The 22,373-nt window shown below is 35.1% G+C and overlaps 5 protein-coding genes across 7 annotated transcripts; 2 read left to right on the forward strand and 3 right to left on the reverse strand.

Annotated features, from left to right (window-relative positions):
* Positions 1-2,629: 2,629 nt before the first annotated feature.
* Positions 2,630-3,315, reverse strand: LOC103485116 (protein SMALL AUXIN UP-REGULATED RNA 12). Its single transcript, XM_008442585.3, has one exon. The coding sequence runs from the start codon at positions 3,173-3,175 to the stop codon at positions 2,852-2,854; it is 324 nt and encodes a 107-aa protein (XP_008440807.1). The 5' UTR covers positions 3,176-3,315; the 3' UTR covers positions 2,630-2,851.
* A 3,570-nt stretch (positions 3,316-6,885) lies between these two features.
* Positions 6,886-9,161, reverse strand: LOC103485117 (transcription initiation factor TFIID subunit 14b). Of its 3 annotated transcripts, none has more exons than XM_008442587.3 (6): positions 8,895-9,161; positions 8,570-8,658; positions 8,261-8,482; positions 7,886-8,073; positions 7,689-7,810; positions 6,886-7,134 (listed from the first exon to the last, which is right to left on the reverse strand). In XM_008442587.3, the coding sequence occupies exons 1-6, from the start codon at positions 9,006-9,008 to the stop codon at positions 7,036-7,038; spliced, it is 834 nt and encodes a 277-aa protein (XP_008440809.2). In that variant the 5' UTR covers positions 9,009-9,161; the 3' UTR covers positions 6,886-7,035. The 3 variants fall into 3 exon arrangements, with proteins under 3 accessions (XP_008440809.2, XP_008440808.1, XP_016899133.1); XM_008442586.3 differs by lacking the exon at positions 6,886-7,134 and adding an exon at positions 7,403-7,576 and having other exon boundaries at positions 8,895-9,156; XM_017043644.2 differs by lacking the exon at positions 6,886-7,134 and adding an exon at positions 7,403-7,576 and having other exon boundaries at positions 8,570-8,647; positions 8,895-9,146.
* A 2,022-nt stretch (positions 9,162-11,183) lies between these two features.
* On the forward strand, positions 11,184-14,616 carry LOC103485118 (RNA-binding protein involved in heterochromatin assembly dri1). The gene is made up of 7 exons (XM_008442588.3): positions 11,184-11,604; positions 12,414-12,811; positions 12,930-12,957; positions 13,421-13,494; positions 13,615-13,790; positions 14,020-14,100; positions 14,319-14,616. The coding sequence occupies exons 1-7, from the start codon at positions 11,388-11,390 to the stop codon at positions 14,365-14,367; spliced, it is 1,023 nt and encodes a 340-aa protein (XP_008440810.2). The 5' UTR covers positions 11,184-11,387; the 3' UTR covers positions 14,368-14,616.
* Positions 14,617-15,211: 595 nt separating this feature from the next.
* LOC103485119 (uncharacterized) lies at positions 15,212-16,150 on the reverse strand. The gene has a single exon (XM_008442589.3). It carries the CDS (start codon positions 15,962-15,964, stop codon positions 15,419-15,421), a length of 546 nt encoding a protein of 181 aa, XP_008440811.2. The 5' UTR covers positions 15,965-16,150; the 3' UTR covers positions 15,212-15,418.
* A 1,374-nt stretch (positions 16,151-17,524) lies between these two features.
* LOC103485120 (RNA demethylase ALKBH9B) lies at positions 17,525-21,907 on the forward strand. Its single transcript, XM_051088926.1, has 6 exons — positions 17,525-17,975; positions 18,300-18,887; positions 20,173-20,258; positions 20,405-20,715; positions 20,832-20,903; positions 21,014-21,907. The coding sequence occupies exons 1-6, from the start codon at positions 17,801-17,803 to the stop codon at positions 21,297-21,299; spliced, it is 1,518 nt and encodes a 505-aa protein (XP_050944883.1). The 5' UTR covers positions 17,525-17,800; the 3' UTR covers positions 21,300-21,907.
* The last annotated feature ends 466 nt before the right edge of the window (positions 21,908-22,373 follow it).

Below are 22,373 nucleotides of genomic sequence, written 5' to 3' on the forward strand. Positions count from 1 at the left end.
TTATGGAAGAATCTAAAAACTTAATCTTAATTTCCGATAAGAAATAGTAAGATTTTTGAGATTCGAAAAGAAAACTCAGATATCAAATCTTTAGAGAACGTAATGTAAGCATAGGCAACATGTGTGCCCTACGAACTTGGCCCTAGGCCAACCCCATTTTTTTGCTTCTACAAACATATGGTGTCCAAACTACTCCCACCAGGAAGGGAAGGCCTTGGTCTCAAAGAATGTTGTCCTAAACTTACAACTATCCATTATTATATGTCGTCGTCATCATCATTATCATTTTCTTTTCTTTCAATTTGGTAATGGAAATTTTGTAACAAAATTTGTCATCCATCCAATTCAATCCATTAAAATTGGTACTTTTTAATTTGTTGCTGTGGTCAGATTTGAAGTTCTAGAAAGATCTTTTTCAAAGTATGTGAAAGTTTAACCTTTCTAATACTCCTTTTCTTTTGTTGCTTCTTAGGGTATGAGTTTTTGTGTACTGAATACTTTTAATTGTTTTTTTAAATACAAATTCATTTCATTTCGTCGTTCTATCGATAATAGATGAATTTTTCATAATATTTTATAAATATTTTGATTGATTTTGTAAATAATTAAAAAATATATTTAAATTAAAAGGTTATTATTTTGTAATATTGTATAATTTACGGTAAATTAGATAATACATATTATATATTTAATAATGAATTGGGTTTACATTTTTTTTATATAAATAAATGGAAGCAATTGAAGTAAAAATTGCATATATTGGCTTATAATTATGGTAAGGTGAATAGTAATATATACTGTTTTTTGTGATTATCTTATCTTGCTTTATCTTATTGCTTGTTTTTCCTTTTTGACTCTTTATAGCCTCATATTGTCTCTTTAGATACATTTCACATCAAACCTTCATTTTTAAAACTAATAATTTACTAATTTTTTGTTTTTTTTTTTAAACATAATGACTCCTAAATATAATTTATGAATCCATTAACAACTTCAATAATAATCAATTTTGTATACAAGAAGAATCAGTAATACACGAATTTAAATGTTTATAAATCAATCTATTAAACTACGTAATTCAAGAACTAAACTTCTTCTTCCACTAAATATTATTTTTAAGAACTAAATTTTTAAAAAGAAAAAAAAAAGTAAGAAGAACAATTAAAAAAGAAAGAGTTATTTTTCTTTGAAATCTAAAATTTGGTAAGATATGGAAATAATAAAAAGATGAATGATAATGATGATGAAAGCGAAATTGATTCTTATTTTATTTAATCAATATAGTGATATGATGTGATGAACTTTGTCTCAATATAATTAATCACCGAAATTAGCTCATAATCCCTTTGTTTAAAACGTAAGTAATCAAATATTGTGAAAGTTTAATTTAATTAAAACAAATACAAGATAACAAAAACACACACACTTGAGCAATAATTAAGGGAAAGATAAAAGTCATATTATGCGGCTGTTGATAGAGAATACTTAATGAAGCAAAGCATGGAAGGTATACAATAGCCACTGTTTGGTAGAATGATCCGTTATGTGTGGATATCTCCAACCCCATTCCCATGTGCCTTTTTTTTCACAAGAAGATTAATTGACCTTTAATCTTATTTTTCTCAAATGATAGTCATTTTGTTTAAACCCAAAGTTTTATTATCATATCATTGATAAATGATTAGATTACTAAAAGAAAATTCTCGAACAAAATTTTATTAAAAGTTAGTTTTGAAATGTTTGTGGAAGTTGATGAGTAATAGTTTACCATTGTTTAAGAATAATTTTGCTTTTAACAATTGATACTCTATTTTATAACTCAAAAGTTGTGAATTATTTTAAGAGGATTGTGGAACCTACTCTTACTTGTTCAACTTAAGTATCTCCCAACTTGATAAGGTCTAAAATTTGTCAACTGTCAATTATGGAGGGGGCAATACCATGATTACAAGGATCCTAAACTTACAAATTAAGTTTGATGCGTTATGAATCAACTTGGGGCAGGCATAACTCATTACATATGTTTATTAGAATTCTCACTCTGTGTAGGGTTAAGTTGTTATATGTTATATAAGGCATACCACCACATCATTTTTGTCTTTTCTTTTAACAATATGTAAGGGGTGGAATTGAAACCTATAATCTCATGATCAATAATACAAACTTTTATGTCAATTGAACTATATTCATTTTGATAGCTCAACTCATCTTTTTGTAGTTCACTCCAATTATTCAAGAAAGAAAAATCAAAAAAATATTAAAAAAGAATAAAGAATTTATCGTGTAGTAAACATTAATTGGACAATCAAATGGACTACAAAAAGATGGTGTAACTTAAAATTGCGCTTTCAAAAGTTATATTTTCTCCTATATAATTATAAACTACTTAGAATAGTTTAGATTATTTATAATCCAAAAAACTCCAGAATACAAGTAAAATAAATAAACATCAGAATGATTTGTCTAGTTTTATTTGAACCGAGGATAATGAAAACCCGCAACCTTTTGCTTTATATTATTGATGGTAGATTTGTAAAGAGGTTCACAATAATAGAAAAATCAAATCCATTGCATCGCTTTGGCATTTCATCTTAAACAACAGAAAAAGAAGAAGAAGAAGAAGAAGAAGAAGATAAATGGTATACGGTTTAGCTTTACAGTTTGAAAAACTGCACAACCAAATTTTTACAATATATAATCAAAGATGATTTTACGTCAATCGTGTTAAAAAAGAACTCCAGCAAAAGGAGGAGGGCAAATTTGGCTCCTTCCAACTCCTTTTTCCTACTAATAATCAAACAACTTAAAAGAGTAAAAAAAAAAATGATGAGTATTTGTATTTGTTTGAACTTTATCTGAACTTAATCATGGAAGTTAAGGAGCGAAAAACAACTTCTTCACAAGGGATAGTGATTCCCATGTCATGGTTGAAACCAAACTCCTCCTCTGCTCTCTGCAGCAAGCTTTGGAACTGTGGATGGGCTAGCCACGAGATCGGGACAATGTATCGGCTACGGTTTTCTCCGACGTAGACGGCGAAATGGCCTTTTGGGACGTCTTCAGGAAGACCATCTTCATTACAGCCGTTTGTTCTCTTGCCAAAGCTTGAACATCTTTTGAGAATATGTCTGAAGGAGGCAGAGGGCTGAAGTAGATTAGCCTTTTTGATAGCCATAAATAAGAGTGGGAAGCAAGTATGTGTGTTCTGTGGCTGGTGGGAGGGAGGGAGGGAGGAATATGATAGATAGACTAATAGATCGAGTTTGAATATAAGTTTGAAAAGAAAGTGGAGAGATTAAAGAGGTATTTAAGAGGAGGAAGAGGAAAAAGATTGAGAAACAAAATCATGTGAGATGTGGGAGTAAAGAACAGACCACAAGAGTTCTAAGCCAATTGTGTATTGGAAGAGTTTGCATATGCCAACCCAAGTGGGCCTTTTCTCTACCTAGTTGGGTCTCTTAAACACACAACATGGGGCCCTCACTCTCGCCAATTCATCATTTTTCACAGCTTAGATTGGGGAGATGAGTTTTGTTCAAATTAGGGTTCAGGTGGAATGAGTTAGAACATTGTATATTAGCAAAGAAATTTCCACTTCCTACCAAATCCAAAACTTACATACACAGTTGAATATCAATAAAAAATAATAGCAAGCCAACCTTTTCCAGAGAAGAACAAATTGCAAATAATATAATACGGTTAGATTCACGAGAGTAGTATTAGAATTTGTCTCCATTATGCACATAATATAATAATGGTCATCACAAGTTTAGTCCATAAACTTGTGTGTTTGTGTCTATATCATTCCTAAATTTTTGAGAAGTATCTATTGTATCTAACTTTAACTTTAAATTTTGTGTCCTAGTAGAATCAAAATTTTATTTTCTGAAAAAAAAAAAAAATAAAGACGTAAATAGCTAAATTTTTATTTTAACCTAGAATAATAATAATTTATTAAGATACTTCAATATCTTTGACCATTTATCTGCACACGCATAGGTTGGACTGAGTGTGGATTCATTAAATTTGGCATTGAATTGAATTGTATTGTTAGACCACATGACCAAATTTCAGCGTGTTCTATTTAAGAAAAAGTTTCCACAGTTATTTATTGTTCATTTTGTAAGAACTAAATCATTTCATTTAGAAGAAAAAAGTTGCCAATATATTTACAAGAAACACACAGAGATCCGATGAATAGAAAAATGTTACTGATATATAGATATATATTTCACAGTAGAAATAGAGATAGGAAATTCGTACCACAAACCTCACCACTAACACTCATATTGCAAGAATCCTCGCTCCGAGCCCGGCCAATTCTATTTAAGAAAAACATTTTATTAGAAGAAGAAATTTACTAATATATTTACGAAAAATAGACAGCTGATCAGAAAGCTGAAAGCAAATATTTCGGGAATGCCAGAGCATTTTAACAAAGACGTGCCACAAAATGAAAAGCAAATTGCTATATTGCATGTTTCCCACATGAGACTTAAGAGCCCGTAAATGTCAATTTCCTGAAGGTAATTATTTAATTGTTATGATTATTATTATTACAGGAAACAACGTTTTCACGACTTCCTCGTATCTAGGCTACACAAAGCCACTCACCAGATTGAAAAACCAAACCTGAAATTTTGTCTTACATATTTTGGCCTGTTCAATCCAAATCTTGAGGCTCTGTATCAACAGAATCCGCGCAAGTAAAGACTTGTGTTTCCGACTCAGTTGTGGAGTGGTCCAAGTCCAGGACATACGGTTCTACTTTCGGGCACGAAGTAGGATAGATTTGACTTATAGTACCTTATTTAGGTAGTGGACCATAGAGACGAAACTCTGTTTCTTTATTCTTAACTCTCTGCGTACTGGTCTGTCCCTTGGATAACACAAATTTGTCTTTGAAAGCTCAGCTTAGCTCAAAATAGGCTACCCATCATCCAAAATTTCTTAGCCCCTGTAGATGTTGGCACATTCGAACGATTCAAAAACCGTCGCACTCCGAGACTGTTTGTTACCTGTTTATCTGAATGTGAAATGAAACATCTATAAATGTTAATAGTAAATAATGGTGAGAGATGAAAGGATACACATATTGAGTAAAGACTATGTCAATTCCCTTGAATGTCTCCACATCAAAAGACCACCCATGTGGCAATCCAAAAGCTGGAAATAGAGTTCAAAATAGTATAGAGTTTTGATAAAATAGAGTTTATCTTATGTAAATGAGCACCACTCATATATCCAGCCTTACTTTGCTGACTTGCTTCAGTTTCCCATGTTCCAAGGCTCAAAAGCAATCTCGTTGGCTATGATATAATGATATAAGCAGCCTCTCTGTCTATACAACTGACGTAGGGCAGCTGAATTCACCTTCCAGTCCTTTCCCGTTAGGGTAAATGAGTAGAGCTCCAAACTACCTGCATTCAGCAATTTTACAAAAGCAGACTTTTCTATTCATTGTGGGGCATAAAAATAGGGGCTTCTACCACTGCAATAATGTCATCAAGTTCAGCTATGTGAATTGAAAATTGTTCTAATTTCCATGTAATGATATTAAAGCAGCCAGAAGCAATAAATACGAGAATAGACAGGCATTATCCATACGAACAGCTGTCTGCACAATCTGCGAGCAGCAAAAAAATGATGGAGTAAGAGAGAAGGATAGACTTTCATTGTCAGTATTTCCTGTGAAGCAGAGGCCATTTTTACTAAGCAACAAAAGACAATTTCCTTTTAGCACATGGTGACATGAAAATTTGATGAATATCATGACCATGTTTGTCATATCAAAAGCATGATTATTTAGCATAAAAGCCACTCCAGTCTTCGGTGTAAAGAAAATCTTAAATAGTGCAAGATCATACTTTTATATATTCTCCTTGACTTTATCATCATTAGTCTTTTTCTCTCTGAGGAGCTTCATTAATCTCCTCACATAAAATCAAAATTGTAGAAAGGGAAAAAATCTATCTTGCTTCCATTCCATGTTTGTGCACCCACAAAAACATAATAAATACTAATAAACCGATCACTATACATGGATTAAACATATTAATTGTAAGCCAGGAACACCAAAAAAACATACAGTGAGGATTCGATCAACTATATCATTTCAGTTCTCAGTGCCCATAAATTACAATCATCTGAAGCTTCATGAGGATTTGGGGCCGAACCAAAGAAGATTGGATTTGAGAGAGTGGAAGCTGGATCACTTGGTGCCGTAGTACCCGCAGATTTTTTGAGTCTATGTCCAAGGAGCAATGTGCCTAATAAATAATTTATCGACCTCATTGGGGAGAAAAAAGCAAAATTGCTAGAGAAATTATATTATTCCCTTGGTCTCTTGCTTTTGAGAGGATCGTAACCCAAAAATGATAGGGTACGAAAAGTGTCCCAACATTCGCATCACCCCATAAGATGGTCCGGAGAAGATGGAGAAGAAGAGGTTGCCACATATTTGTTCATTGAACTTTTGCCAAGAGAGTCTGCAAAAAGCTCTAAGCTACTTCTAATTGTTTAGGTTCCACTCCAGGTCTTAACCAAAGCTAAATTTGCATTCAGAATCTCAGATCTACCTACTGTTTGAAAGATTTCAACAGAGACACAGCAGCATTTTTAGGATTGGAGAATAATATTCAAGTCTGAAATTGTGCGAGGCTCAAGGTTCAATACTTTTAGCTAGTAATTCCTGTTCCTTCTTTAATGCGCTTGCCGGTTAGAGAGGGTTTTTTTTTCAATGGCAATATTGACCCATGGGATTTTGCAATGGATTGCCAGTGCTTCCTTCCCCAGCATATTCATCTTCATCAATGCAGATGTGGGTGAATCAATAAGAAAACGGATGATTAAAAAGTATCTCCGGAGCACAAATGAAATAATAAATTTCCTACGAGCGACAAATCCTATTTTAATTTACTTTAACTGCATGAATAATTCAAAAAAAAATCAATACATCATTGTTTACATTGACCTGAACCATGAGAACTGGCAGGTAAACCTAATTACATAGATTAACTCCCATCAGCCTCCAGCTTATGACGTAAATCCATAACCAGCAGTTGGTTTAGAGAACTGAGGCAGTCCATCCATCACACTGAGTTGTCTTCTCAATTTGACAATATGAGCTTGCACCTAGCAGATCAACCATTATGTTAATGCAAAAATCTACAGTCTTAATCATGAGCCTCCCAATATGCTCGTGATCAACAAAGAAAGAAATAAGCTAATAATGATTGATTTGGAACTAACACATCGAGTAACCAGAACCAACAGGCACAAAGTCAACTAGAAAACAAGTGCAAGTACATAATAAACTACAAACTAATAAGTCATAACCATATTCTTGTATAAATGTACTTCATATCAAATTTCACGATAAAATTAAAATCCAGCAAAGTCTAGTAGGAAATGTCAATTATAAGTGGACTTCAATTTTCCACAGTTTGACATATACACATACACTGCCACCAAAAAGATGAAGAAGACCATCAAACAAACATCTATTAACTCTTATAAAAAAAATCAGACGTACATTAACAAAATCACTGTTCATTGTGGTGTTGTAGTAGAAAGCCTGAAATGTGTTCTCTTTAGAAACTAAAGTATTTCAACAAGTAGAAAGCAAACGATAAAGAAATAGGAGAAAATATGGTTTTGAGGTGAATGTAAAAAATATATATTCATACTTGTTGGCGAGCAGCTGCAAGTTTTAACAGCTCGTCTGCCTCTGAGAAATTCAGGAACCATTGACTAAGGGGATGATCCTTAGTGTCGCCTTTCTCCCTTTCTGCCATATTCTCAATTGATGCTGCATACAGCCAATTATTGAATTAATATAGAAACTGCAACAACAGGTATGCAAGATAAAATAACAGACAATTACCAGGATTAGGTAGATTGAAACCAGCAGGAAGCCGAGGCACAACAACAGCTGGATGATTCTGAACACGAGAGAAAAAAATTTCGGATGGATCGGGAAACACAATTTCGTTGTAAGATTCCACCACAACAGGTTTCTTTGTTGTTTGGGGACCAGACTCATCTTCAGGGTACAACTTCAGATGGTGAAACCTATAATAATTTAAAATAGTCATAAAATAGGATTTGCTTCTTATCCCCATAACTCGAGCTCAATAACTCTCTATCACATACCCCTATTATTCCTTTCTCATTTGATATAATTTTTACCGTCTCCTGATTGTTTCATATTCAATAAAAATACAGTCAATGCAACGAGAAAATAAAAACAATAACTCACAGATCTAATTGTTTATCACAGACGTCGCTGTGGAAAAAAAGTGTGATGGCAATCTCAAATTCTCCCCAACCACATTCTGATAACTCAAAAGGCGGTGATTCAACCACTCTTGTTGGGTTATTAAAACTAGGGTGCAACTGAAACACAACTCTCTTTATCACCACCCCGAGATCCTCATTAGTAGCACCACGCACATAGACTGTCCATTTATGTGACTGGGACCTAAAGGGAAAATTAGGTAATCTTCATTAGCCAAATGCCTGAAAGGAGGAGGGGAAATGAAACAAAACCTGAAAAATGGAAACTCACTCGCTGGCCTTCCTGCCAAGGTAAAATGCGATGGTTCCACAGACAATTGGGACGCAAATTTCCATATCTTTAAGCTTCCTGCTAGCATTCTAGAGTAGTACAAAATGCCTTGAGATGAAACGGGCTAGTGCAATGTGGTACAGATTTTACATAGATAAACAAATTTAGAAAATATAAACCCACATACAACTCAAGGATTTTGCAATCTATTATGTCTCTTCAACTACGAGTACCAATGTCAACAATCAGTGAAACAAATGGTGAGTCTGAGAAGTAAATACAGTATCTACTTTTCAAAACAGCCAGAAAGATCAAGTATGAGAACCTTGGCATCGCTTCCTTCAGAAGATTTTGAGATTTTGATGCGCGGTGGCTTATTACCAGATGGTCCAGATCCACCTTCATCAGCGGGCGCTTCACCTTGTTTCCTACCGGACATCGAGTTGGGCCTCTAATTCTGTTGACAATTCGATCACAATACAAAGACTATAATTCCTTTTCATTCAATTTCATAAATTCGTGGGAACTCAAACGCGCGAATCTGAACTAATTGGGGGTTAGGGTTTAAGAAGGTTCTACCCAAAAGGGTCTTATGATATTTGGTACCACTTATCATCCACTTATCATAAAGTATATATATTCCAGTTTAAATTACAAGGTGTAGATATAAATATTTTCATTTGATGCGACTTTTTCAAATAGTTTAAAGTATTTCATATACTTATTTTTAAAAACAACCCTTCCAAATAATTCATTTTCAAAAACGTTCTTTTACAAATATATATGTATATATATACACACTGTTTCATACATTTTTTATATATATATAAAAGATATACCGCTCTATTTTCAAATTCATTATTAAACATAAAATTTGAAAATATTTTTCCAATGGAGTGAAAGATAAATAATTGGTTCTTATTTTTCTACTTAATTCTCCCTTCTCGCCTCTCTTGCACTCTCGATCTCTCTATCTCACAACTCGTTTCAAGAAAAACCCTTCGCATTTAATGCCCCATAATCTCTTTTATCACTTTTTTTTTTTGTGAAATCTATGATATTTTTATAATTCCCAGTAAAAATATGGTTGAGGCTGGTGGTAGATTCATAAATTTTGTTGACAAATAATTTATAGTTTAATTTAAATGATCTAAAATAGAACTTGAACATAGGTCTAGAGCAGTGGGTGACAATTTTACCACCAAGTTAGCTTCTAATATTGATATATATATGAATAGCATAAAGTTAAAGGAGTTTTTGTCGCTTATGACTGTACTAAATACGGTGCTATTGGTGACCCATTCACAACAGCGAAAAAATCAAAAAATAGAAAATAAGATGTCAACAAACGTACAATAGTATTTTGGAAACGACAGATGATGTGATAAAATAAAAGAGCAAAGTCTTTAGATTTTCAATAAACATGGCTTGTTTTTGTTTAACATACATTAAATGATTTTGATCTCATGATAGGACTTGCTTGGGCAAATATTAGTCAAATTACTCTTCTGCATCTTATTTCCCTTGCTTTTATCAACACTCTGTGTTAAGAAAATTACCATCATCGTGTTTTGCCTTCACCATCATATATCGATGAACTCTTATTGTAATTTCCACCATCTTTGTGTTTGTTCGAGTTAATTCATCTTTCACCTATCTAAAAGGATTGTGAAGATGCAATATTTGGAATACGCTTTTACTTTCATGGGCTAGGTTCCACTCTTGGGGTCAAGCACGACAGGAATATCAATTATCCCCTTAATAATCTCGCTCCCATTTTCAATAGGCTTAAAAGCTATGAATTTCATAAATGTTTAAAGAGATACTTAAAAGAAAGTGGGTGGAGTTCAAAAATTTACTAATGATAAAAGATTGGTCGCACGATAAAGAAATGTAATTGGAAAAGATGAGAAAAATGGAGGAACGAGAAACTACCAGTGTAAAAAAAACGGCAATCTTTTCGAGTTGAGTTGACCCTTGCATATTGAACCAATATGGTCCATTTTTTCACAAACCCAGATACTCTAGGTTGGTACATAATTTTCCTTAAATTCGACTTACACCCCTACAAGAAACCCAACGAAGAAATGTCACTTGTGATATAGAGTTTGCGGTGGAGAAGGATCTAGGGGATGATGGAAATGGGTCGTGGAAAAATGTATACCAAAGTCGTGAGCAGACAAGAAAATTTGTTTGATAATGCAATGGTACAAACATTCTCACGTTTTTTAAATCACCAATAATCCCAACAAAATTACATTTCAATTTTTTGTGGGATCAAGGTATAATCTAGTACCCTGAACTTGCACGTTCAAATTAATGGCTAAAATTTTTGCTATTGTTCCCTCAATACATTCAAATACGAGGAATTGTTAAAATATATATTAGTTTGACAATACAAAATTTATATATGAACCGTAAAATTTTTATCTTGATAATATTTAATTTCTAAACGAAGAGTTTGTAAACAGAAAAGTTGAGTTAAACTCGTGTTCCTAGTAGGAAGTATAGCGAATAATTTTAAATTTGCTACGTAGTACTAAATTCCTAATTCTAAATTTACTACATAGTCCAAAATTCCCAACCCCTAAATAGTCGAAAGTTAACGCCGAGGGCTCACTGGTAGTGCCGTAAAAGGCCATCGAAGCCGAAGCCCACAAAAATCCCGCGGGCTAGCTAGCCCACTTAGAGAACAAGAAGAACCGCCGTGGTTGGTGTGTTGCTGGAGGCGGTAATTTTCGCCTTCTCCCCTCCTCTCCTCTTCCCTTCGAGCACACTGGTTGTTTTTTGACCATCAGTTGAATTAATATTTTGAGCAATGGATGGAGGGAAGGAGGGGATAGAAGGAAAAGCATCGTCACAACTGGCAATGGGCGAAGGTAAAGAAGGCGATTGGGAGTGCAGTGGATGCAAGAATAGGAACTATGCTTTTCGATCCTTCTGTAATAGATGCAAACAACCTCGCCTTCTTGTCGACAACAAAACGCCTCCAGACTCCAAATGGCTTCCTCGAATCGGTGATTGGATCTGCACGGGTTAGCTTCCTATATTAACTGTACTTGTTTTTTTCCCCTTTCCTTTATGCCACTTGCAACCCATGTTGTATTCCCACCTTCGTGTTGTTGGTTTTCATAGCTGAATTTAGAATTAAACGTTTTGTTCAGAATTTTAGTGTAGCATAATTCGATTATGTGTCTGACACTTGGTGTGGGTATTTTGTTTGAAGATTGTCAGCGTGAGGGAGTTTTGTTGGAATTTTTCTCATTTCTAACATCTGAGTAGGAGTGGAGTTATCGAGTTAGCCTTATCGTTCTTACTCCAACGAGTTCTCATGCTTTGATAGTTTTCCACCTAAATACAATTGAACATTTCCAATTTAACTCGACTAAGGCTGTGGGATGGGGTGAAGGAAAATACCCATTGATGTTATCTGTAAATAAAATACTAATCAAGATAGCCTTAAAAATCCTGTGGATTAAAATATTCATTTACAGCCAATTCAGAATTTGTAGTTGGAGTTGATATATTTTACACAGCCATGTGTTATATTATCAAGAGTGAAATCGTTTTGATCATTGGTTGGCCAGTCACTGGACTTAAATCAAAGAAATCTTCGTTGCATATTTACCTCCAGTACAATTTTTTTTTTTTAGGATTGTTTTTCTGCCTGCTTTTTCATTAATGTTTATATTCCAGCGAACTCATGCTTTTAGAAAAATTCTAAACTAGGTTGAGTCATGAGTCGTTTGTGTTTTTTGTATGTATATATGGTGTGGATGGACTGCTTGGTGTGCGTATGCCTGGTTTTCTTGTGGGTTGGGTTTGTCTGGCTGTGGTGCAATAGGTTGCACTAACAACAATTATGCATCAAGAGAGAAGTGCAAAAAGTGTGGACAACCAAAGGAGGTAGCAGCAATGCCAGCACTTGCAATCCCTGGAGCTTCATTTCCAACTTATTCACACTATTTTGCCAGGACCCAGGGAGGATTGGATTCAAAGATGAATCTTGGATTAATTGGAAATGGCACTTCACAGCATCTGCATCCCTTGAGCTCTAACTGGTCCATGGGAGGAGCTGATAAGTATGGAATTCATGCAGCTCCAACATTTCCTCTGGGTGGAAATAATTCTGCAATCTCGTACATGAGTTTAGCTAATCAGCTCCTTTCGGTTCCAAAGGGCTGGCGGAATGGTGACTGGTTATGCAACTGTGGTTTCCATAATTATTCTTCACGTGCACAGGTAGGGTTTCCACCTTTACATACTGAGAGTTGTTTTATACTTTTCCTATTGGTGTTTGTAGTTTCTAATTTTTGTTTACACCTGTTATTTATCTAATTGAACTTTTTCATATTTGCAGTGCAAGAAGTGCAATGCTTCACCACAAGGTACTTGACCTCTCTCTTTCGGTCTCTAGGTTTTGCATGGTCATACTAGGATTTTAGCTTTTAAGAGACAGAAGGAGGGACTATTTTGAAGTTTAAGTAATAATGAAAAGGCATTGGGCCTATGGGATGCCTTGTGTAAAAGATGTTTATATTGTTTAAGCGATCTTATTTATCTTCTTTGTTGTTAGTTGAATGAGTAGATACGTAGTTCAGAGTTTGGAGTAGTAATGTCTCGTAGGAGGAAATTTTAGTGGAATGGAAAAACTTAGTTGGCCTAAGGAGAGGTTATACTAATATCCTTGAAGGTACAAGGTGTTTCAGCTGAAAAAAATAGAGTAGTTAATGGAGATAAAAGTGGATTGTAATTCTGAATGAAGTTGACTACCCCCGAGGGGGATTAGACTCACCTATCTTTCTTTCCTTTTCCCTCTTTTTATATATATTTTTTGTTTGGACTATGCAGCACTTGGAATGAAACGATTAGCATCCGAAGAACTTGTTCATCAATGGGATAACAAGAGATTGAATATTGGACAGGTATTCCCCATGCTCAGGAGAAAAAGGATGATCATATTTTTTTGTATTTAAAGAAAATTTGCTGTTAAAATTTGGTGACTTTGATCAATGGCTTCTTCCCGTTCTTTTCTTGGCATTCAGGCAAATGAGCAACAACAATCTTACCCAGGTCTTGAGCAGATGATGGGCACCAGTAGTGACTCAAATGTGGGATTATATAATCCTTATCCCCACGAAAGTTCTAGTGTAGCTCCAAATTTGGAAATGCCAATCCAGTTTCCCCCACAAGCAACTGCACCAACGCTCCTAGGGAAAGGGTAATATGCATTAGCTTTCATTTTCTTGGCGATTGAAACAATGAGATATTTAAACCCTTTTCTTTATGACCAAAATCGTTACCAAGATTACTGAAGTGATGAATAATAATTTATAATGTTTGACATTACCCAATATTTTAGTACCATAGAACATCTTGTTTTTTGGTTGACTATGAACTCTTCACTGATTGCGACAATACATTCCTATCCTAACCTTATGAATCTGCAGAGCAAAGCAATGGCGCAACGGAGATTGGATGTGCACAAATTGCAATAATCATAATTATGCATCTCGCTTACACTGTAACAGGTTATCACCTAAACTAGTATATTATTTGGTTGATCTTTAAACCTTTAGATCTTATAATTCAGTTGCGCCACAAGTTCTTATCATCTTGCGAGGAAAATGGCTGATTTGTATGTTCTTCTGGCTGCTAACTTAGTAGGTTTCTTGGATGTTAATGGAGTTTGGCAGCTCTCGTCGCATTTATATTGCAGGTCCATTATTGAAATGCTTTTTTGTAACAGGTGCAAGACTCAAAGAGATTCACTTTCTCTGCCCCTCAGTGCCATCTAAGAACAATTAGACTTGGGATGGTTTTTGTTCCTATGCTGCAAGTTCCTTTCGACCAATTTTTCGGATCTCATAATCAACTCTTCTAGTCTCCAAGGTATATTGATTGATTGTCAGTTTTCCATTACTTAGGGAAGGAGGTTTTGCTGTGAATGTCATTACTATTTTTGTTGAACAGTTGAGAATTTTAGTGTTGAATCATTTTTATATAATTATAATAAGATATATATATATTCCGTTTTGCATATCAAATTCATCACCTTCTTGTCTCCGACGGTTGGAGTAATAGGGATTAAGTGCAAAAATAAGGCTCCAAACATGAAAACGAGCTGCAATGTGTAATACCAAGCTTGGATTTTTCAAAATTACTAAGTTTGATCTTTTTTTCACGAAAACAATCTCTCTATGTATTTTTTTCCTTGGATTCCGAAATAAATTCTTGAGTTTTGAGTTTGATCTCAATTTAATATGGTTACAGGATGTTGCAATATTACCCTTCAAATTTGAATTTTGTTTCAATTTGGGCTTTTAAGTTTTGGAGTTAAAAATATAAATCTTGAAATTTAACCATTCAATTGAAACAAAATTCAAATCTAAAAGGTCTTAAAAGCTAAATGTATAATTCAGAGCCTAAATTCATAATATTTAGAATGTTAGGATCAAATGGCTACAAAATCTAGTGGTTATCAGGGTATTTTACCCCTTGTTTCTAATCCTTAGAACTTTGATTTTGGCATTCATGTCTCTTAAACATAAAGAAAATATAAGATAATTAGTTGGAATCAGTGAAGGGTGAAGTTAAAGATATTTCACAATGCGTTCCCACTAATAGATAACTCACAATGTCTTCCACAAAGTATCCGGTTTTTTTAATATCAATTTGCATCCAATGATCAAACCCAATTCATAACCACCAAATTCTCCACAAACACTTGTCAGTTAAGAAATCTCCAGTACAAGAATTTACAACGATACAACAATACTTGAACAGCCGCAATAGATGATGTATGAAAAAGGATTAAAGATCGAAACTAAAGAAAGGTGGTTCCGACGATCATGAGCCCTTGAATACAGAAGTCGGAGATAATGGCGGAGTATCCAACTGATAAAGATTTAGCGAAGGCCCGACGAAACGAAACACAATCCAACCACCAATCATAATAAAAATGGAAGCATAAGCAAATTTATTTAGCCAAAACAACAAACCCTTCTCTCCCATATACAACTCCATCGCCTTCTCCACCACGCTCATCTCCTCCCATTTCTTCGCCTTACCGGAACTAACCTCCACCGCCGCCTTCCTTGGCCGCCCATTCCCCATCGCCGCTCCATCCTCCCTCTCCCGTTTGGATCTTCTTCTCGACCGCTTACGAAACCGCACCTCAACCGTCTCCGGAGGCGTTATTTCCAGTGGAACCTGCGGTGGTGCGGTGTCGCCGTCGGTGTCGGTGGCGTTGATCGGTTTGATCCTGAGAGGGCGTTGTTGGCGTAGAGATGGAAAAAAGATCTGAGTTTGAGAAGTTCGGGAGAATTTTTGAGGGTTGATGGTTGAGAGCGGTGGTTTGGAAGCGAGAATTTGGTGGAGACTGATCGACTCCATTGTTTCTGACTCCCCGACCTTCGTATTCTGGAGTTGCTTTATCCATATCTTTCCGTTTCCCTGGCTGAGAATTATTGGGGGCCCATTTAAGTTAGTTGGACTCGGATATAGCTCACTCGTATTGGGCTTTCTCTTATTGGCCCGGCCCAACTTTATATAGAGGGAAAAAGTAAAAATAAAAAAAGAAAAAAGCTTCAACTACGTTTTACAGTTCCAAATTTAATTCTATAGTCACTTAAAGCCTCAGCTGTATTAAATCATTTTACTTTATGAGATTAAATTTATTAATACTATGCTTTTCTATGACTTATTACTCTCTTTATCGGAGAGCTTTGAAAGCTAAAAAAATTGTTTTTTGTTAGTTATAAATATTTTTTTTGTATTATATATATTAGGAAAATTGTTATTAATAACATAAAGAAAAGGAAAAAGGTATTTTCTGTGGATTTTGTAAATAGTTTCACTTTTATCCTATCCACAATAATTTAAAAATTATTCATTTTCTACGAATGTCTTCTAACCTGCCACAATTTTTTACAGTAACACAAGTAAATTTCAAGCCTTTTTTTTTTTTTTTTAATTGGAACTCAAATATTTATTTTAAAAAAATTTAAATAAATTGATTTTTTAAAAAAATAAAAACTGCTTGTTTTATTGCGGCATTTTCAAAAATATAAAAATAGTAAAATATTTACGAGGCCTACCGTATAAAATACAAAAAATTTACATATGACTACAATTTATTTTTTCAATTTTATCATTTAATATTGTTAAATTTAGGCAGACTTTTTTTTCAAAACTTGTTATAGGATGTTTAGATCTGGTTAAACAATTTTTTGCTACTTGTTTAGATTTGTCTATTTCCTTTTTTTTTACACGATACTACTCAAATCTAAATGATTTTTCATATACACGATCTTTTAGATTTTACGGTCGTTCAGGTTATCCAAATTTAAACGAAGGAAAAAATGAAGAAAAGAAGTAAGACGATAGAAAGAAATCACAAGAATAAAGACGATGGAAAGACTAAACGATGTAAAAAAGAATCAGAAAAGAAGAAAGACAATTTAACGATGGAAAGACGTAAAAAAAAAAAGGAAAATAAGAAAGATGATGGAAAGAAATCGTAGAAAAAAGAATTAAAAAAAAGCGATGAAAGAAATGTCTTTCCTCATCCAAAAATGAAAATGCAAACCTGAAAATTACCCGTAAATAGTTTGGTATTTTGTTCAATAATTAAATGGGTAAACAAAATGGAAAAGAATTAAATTTAGAATGCAATTTAAGGAATAAATTTTGTGGCCTAATGGAAAAAGAAAATAGTACTTGGATTGGGATGTAATTAGTGCTTTTGTTTGTCTTGTTAGGGAACTTTTAATAGTACTTCAAAAAGGAAAGAAATGGGTAGTAATAAAAAGGAAGAAAATTCTTATGGTTATAAACAAAAAAAAAAAAAAAAAAAAAAAAGGAAGAAGAAGTTTTCATAAAATAAAATAATAAATTGTTTAGGGCTATTTATTCAGTGTCCTGAACCAAAATTGGGAGAAACCGTTAGAGAACAAGAGACCCGAATCCGAATCCGAATCTCATGCTGTTCCTTTTTTGTAAGTACTTCTCTTCCAAACTTCGCATTTGCCGCTATCGAATTAAGAAAACATTCGCGATTCCATTCTATATTTTACGGTCCACAAACCAAGTCTTCCCGTAATTTGGATTTTTAGCATAATTGCTTCTGCTGAGTTCTCCGTCTTTGCTGTCGACCGATTTCTTTCTTCTTCAGCAATATCTTCGTAGCCACCGTCTCGTCTCTTGCAGTTGATTATCTGCCACTCGACGATGGCAATTAGTCATCAGCATCTCAAACTGGAAGACCCTTTTCTTCATAATTACAAGCCCTCGGAGCTAAAGATCGCTTCTGAGTTTCTCACCACTTGGCTTCCGTTTCTTTCCAAGGATCTCTGCGGAGGCTGCACCAAATTGCTCTCGGATCGTATCCGCACCCTCGATCCAGGTAATTTTTTGTTGCTTTTTTATTCGTTCTCGATAAATTATTGCATGAGGGGTGTTAGAGAGAATGACCCATCTAATTTCTTTTCGAATCTCTTAAATAATTGAGTGTGTGAAGGGAATTTTTTAATATTTTGAAGAGTGGGGAATTGATTTTTATTAAATTAGAGTTCTTAGATTTCTTCATGTGTTGTGTTACTAAAAAGAGTGACGGGTCTGATGTGTTTGGTAATTTACATGATCTGTTTCTTTGGTTTGCACGATCTTGCTACCCCTGTTTAATCATTAGCATAATCTGATGGAATTCTCGAACTTAACAATGTTGTAGCCGACCGTTCCGACGAGAATTCAGGTTCTGCACCACCAGTGGAAGACATGCATGAAAGTAACGGTAATCAGGATGATGCTTTTGATGCAAATTCTCTTGGAAGTTGGAAAGATGAAGCGGAAACAAATTCATTAGGGAGTTGGAAAGATGGCATGAACGGAGGGAATGAAGCTGATGGAGGACCTGAAAATTCTTCTAGTGATCTGCCCTCTAAATTAAATTCCACCAAGACCTCAGGCCCTCGAATGTCGTGGGCTGATATGACTCAGGAAGATGAACTAGAAGAAGAGGAAGATGAGTATGAATCAGAAAAAAGATTAGTGAGTCTTAATGAGTCCACACGGAAGTTAACAATATCGAAGGTTATTGAGAGGCCAAAGCTGTCTAGAGAGCAGAGAGAGCATATCAGATTCATGAATGTTGGACGGAAGAAAGATTTTATTTGTCTGGAGAGGTTTAAAGGAAAACTAGTGAATATTCTTGAAGGACTTGAACTTCATACGTGTATTTTTAGTGCTGCAGAACAGACGAGAATAGTTGATCATGTTTATGCACTTCAGGAGATGGGCAAGAGGGGTGAATTAAGAGGTAATTTTTCCCGTTTGCATATTAATTATCTCTATTTTCTACTGAATGCTGACATAGTGGTTCAAGTGTATATAACTTGGGATTTATCCTATTCCTCATTAGTTTTTGTTTAGCATGTTATGTACGATGTACCTGGGTCATCTAATATATTGCATCAGTACAGTATGGTATAGCATAATAGCAACTATAAAGCTGGTAGCTAGTGACAAGTACGATCTAACGACCCATCCCTACTTCAGTTCCATTTAGTTTTTCTTGTAGTAGTATGTAAGGTAATAAGCTAATATCATTTTAGTCAAAACAAAGGGTAAAACTATGTGGAATGAAGCCAGCAGTCATTGAGTAGGTGGTTTTGGGTGGAGTAAGTTGGGTAAATGTCCCAAGGCAATGGAGGAGTAGGTTGGTGTGTTAATTGTGGTGTGTGTGTGTGGGGGGGGGGGGGGGGGGGGGGGGGGGGAGTGGATATTTTAGCTTTCGTTGAGCAAGGTAGTGAGAATTATGTATTTGACTATACAGTAGTAGTTCTTGAGGGAGAGATCACCGACCCTCTTGAATTGGCTAGGTGATTTTTGTTATTTCCCCTTGTAATCTTTTTCCTGATGTTAGTTATACAATATAGTAAGAAGGTAACCTTACAACCAAATTACCAAGCAAATTTGAACAAATAGCCTTTTTCTCCATCCTCTTTGATTGATTGTATGTGAAATTCAGACTTTCCCTTGCTAAAAGGGTGACCAATTGGATTCCTTGAAGTAAAATCACCAGCTTTCCTCCAATTAGAGCTAGATAAGCCAATAGGATATGATTTCAAAATAAAGCAGCAAAAGGGGAAGTAAGAAGTAATGAAGACATGTAGCAACAATTCATTGTCCTTTTGACAAAGGACACAACAGTTAGTGAGGAAGCAATTCAAATTTCAAGGGACTTTTCCTTTTAATTTTCTCTTCTTTTCTTTTGTGGAACATCAACAGTGCAAGAGCTTCCACGACTAAGTTTCCACAAGAAAAGTTCTGATTTTCATTGGGGAAGTACCCTTCCACAAACGCAAGTGTAGAGCTATGTGTTGGTGTAATGTTGAGGATGTGATTCTTTGGGTGAAGGATTTTGATGTGAAGGGGTCCATTTGTCCAATGGTCATCTCCAACACTCTTTATTTTCTATCGTGTACAAGCATGACAATTCCACACACCCCCCCCCCCCCCCCCCCGTTTTTTCTTTCTTTTGATTGAAAACGTGACAATGACTCTAACAGAACACCACATTCACCATTTTTAAAATTTTGCAGAACGAACATTTTCAGCTCCCAAAAAGTGGATGAAGGGAAAGGGGCGTGTAACTATGCAGTTTGGGTGCTGTTACAATTATGCACCTGTGAGTCTATCTGATTGCTAAGTTGGTGTGGTTCTTTTTAATTGCATTTAACTTTCCACTTTTGGGATTCCACTAGTTGTGATGCTCATCTTGTACCCCTAATTAGAGTATCATGTTTAATGAAGTGTAAATCATTGTAATGACAGGATAAAAATGGCAATCCTCCTGGAATTCTTCGAAGTGAAATTGTGGATCCAATACCTTCTCTCTTTAAGGTGATCATTAGAAGGTTGGTGAGGTGGCATGTGCTTCCTCCAACATGTGTTCCTGATAGTTGCATTGTGAACATCTATGACGAAGGGGACTGTATTCCTCCACATATTGACAACCACGATTTTGTTCGACCTTTTTGCACTGTGTCATTTCTCAGTGAATGCAATATTGTTTTTGGAACAAATCTTTCTATTGTAGGACCAGGTGAATTTTCAGGGCCAATTGCAATCCCTCTGCCTGTGGGGTATGTATAATATGCAATTAACTATGTTTACTTTCATGGTCAATTACCCCTTTCCATCTCTGCAGGTTGTCCATTGCCTCAGATTTTTAATCTTATTGTTATTCATTTTCTCCTAGGTCCGTTCTTGTGTTAAATGGAAATGGAGCTGATGTTGCTAAGCATTGTGTACCTGCAGTCCCTACAAAGAGGTATAATCAGGAAGTCTGTTTTGCTTGTTTATGATTCTGGATTCTGTTTGGACACGACCTTTACTTGCTAGTTATTCAACCTAACTTGCCTTTTTTCTGGTTTACTTTAGAATATCAATTACATTTAGAAGGATAGACGAGTCCAAAAGGCCAATTGAGTATTCTTCAGAACCGGATTTACAGGGAATCCAACCATTGCCCTATGAAGCAAGAGTAAATGATGTACCACCTTCTCCTGTATCATCGGAAAGGGAAATAAGGAGGCAGCCATTTAGGGGGGGTGGCCATATGAGAACCAGGGGATCTGGGAACAGAGGCGACCCTCGATATGATCCACAGAATCCAGGTAGAGGAGCTCGACATAGTTCAGCAGATAAGAAGAGCAGAGTAAATTGAGGCAACTAAAGAGTAGCATTCATTTATCAGTCCATTTTTCCGCATCAGACAGTTGGGTGTTAAGAGTTATACATAAAGTCCTCAAGGAGACTGGTTTGCAAGCTGTATAACGTTACCATGTTGGCATATTAGTTATTATTCATTTGTGTACCAAGAATTTTCCAAGCAATTATTAGCACGCTTTAGATGCTGTCATATTTGTTATAGTCCTTTATTATTTTGTTACTTTGTTACTGAATGTTGTAAAAAAATCGAGTTTCTGCCCTTGGGAGTGTCCGATAGATCCAAAACACAACTCTGAAGGCAGAATTCTTAAATGGATCTAGATCATACCTTGGGGAATGAGAAACAAAAGCATAAATATGTTTGTTCTACATCAAATAGCATTGAAGTCAGAGGCAACGCTGCTGATTAACCAGTTTCAAGCTGTCTTGTACAAGAGCATTTCATCAGGATTTTCCTCTGAGAATTTGTGTTCATATTTATTTATTTATTGTATGGGCCTTGTGATGACTGGCTGGTTAAAATGTGTTGAGCATATTTTCTTTTCTTTGCGTTGGTGAAATGTGTAGAGGATTGATTATCTGATATAAAGTCGAATTTTAGCCTGTTTTTTCTTTTATTATTATTTGAATCTTCTCCAAATATGATAAATTTGAGTACTTAAGCTTCTTGTAGGAGTGAGAATATTTTGAAGGGATTTTAGGTCTGCCAAATAAACTGGAGATGGGTTATGGCAGGGGATTCTCTGTTGCTTCATATATAAATAAATGTAAATTAAAAGCCACTTCCTCAATTGTTAAATATTGAAGACGGGACCATGAAATTCAACATCCAAAAAAAGCTACTCTACATGGAAGTTTAGAATGGGCCACTATCATTCACAACCCACTGCACTCTTCTTTGCCAGTAAATCTCAAGATTTGAACTTCAACATCATTCTCTGCATATATTATCATGCCTTCTTGTTATGATCCTCTTGAACTGATGCAACATCCCAAAAACAAAACCAGGAAACCTTTACTTCTTAACGTCACTGAATCATCATGTTCAGCAATAGAGGCCTTCTGTTTA

The sequence above is a fragment of the Cucumis melo genome, chromosome 8 (assembly GCF_025177605.1).
Source record: "Cucumis melo cultivar AY chromosome 8, USDA_Cmelo_AY_1.0, whole genome shotgun sequence".
NCBI lineage: Eukaryota > Viridiplantae > Streptophyta > Magnoliopsida > Cucurbitales > Cucurbitaceae > Cucumis > Cucumis melo.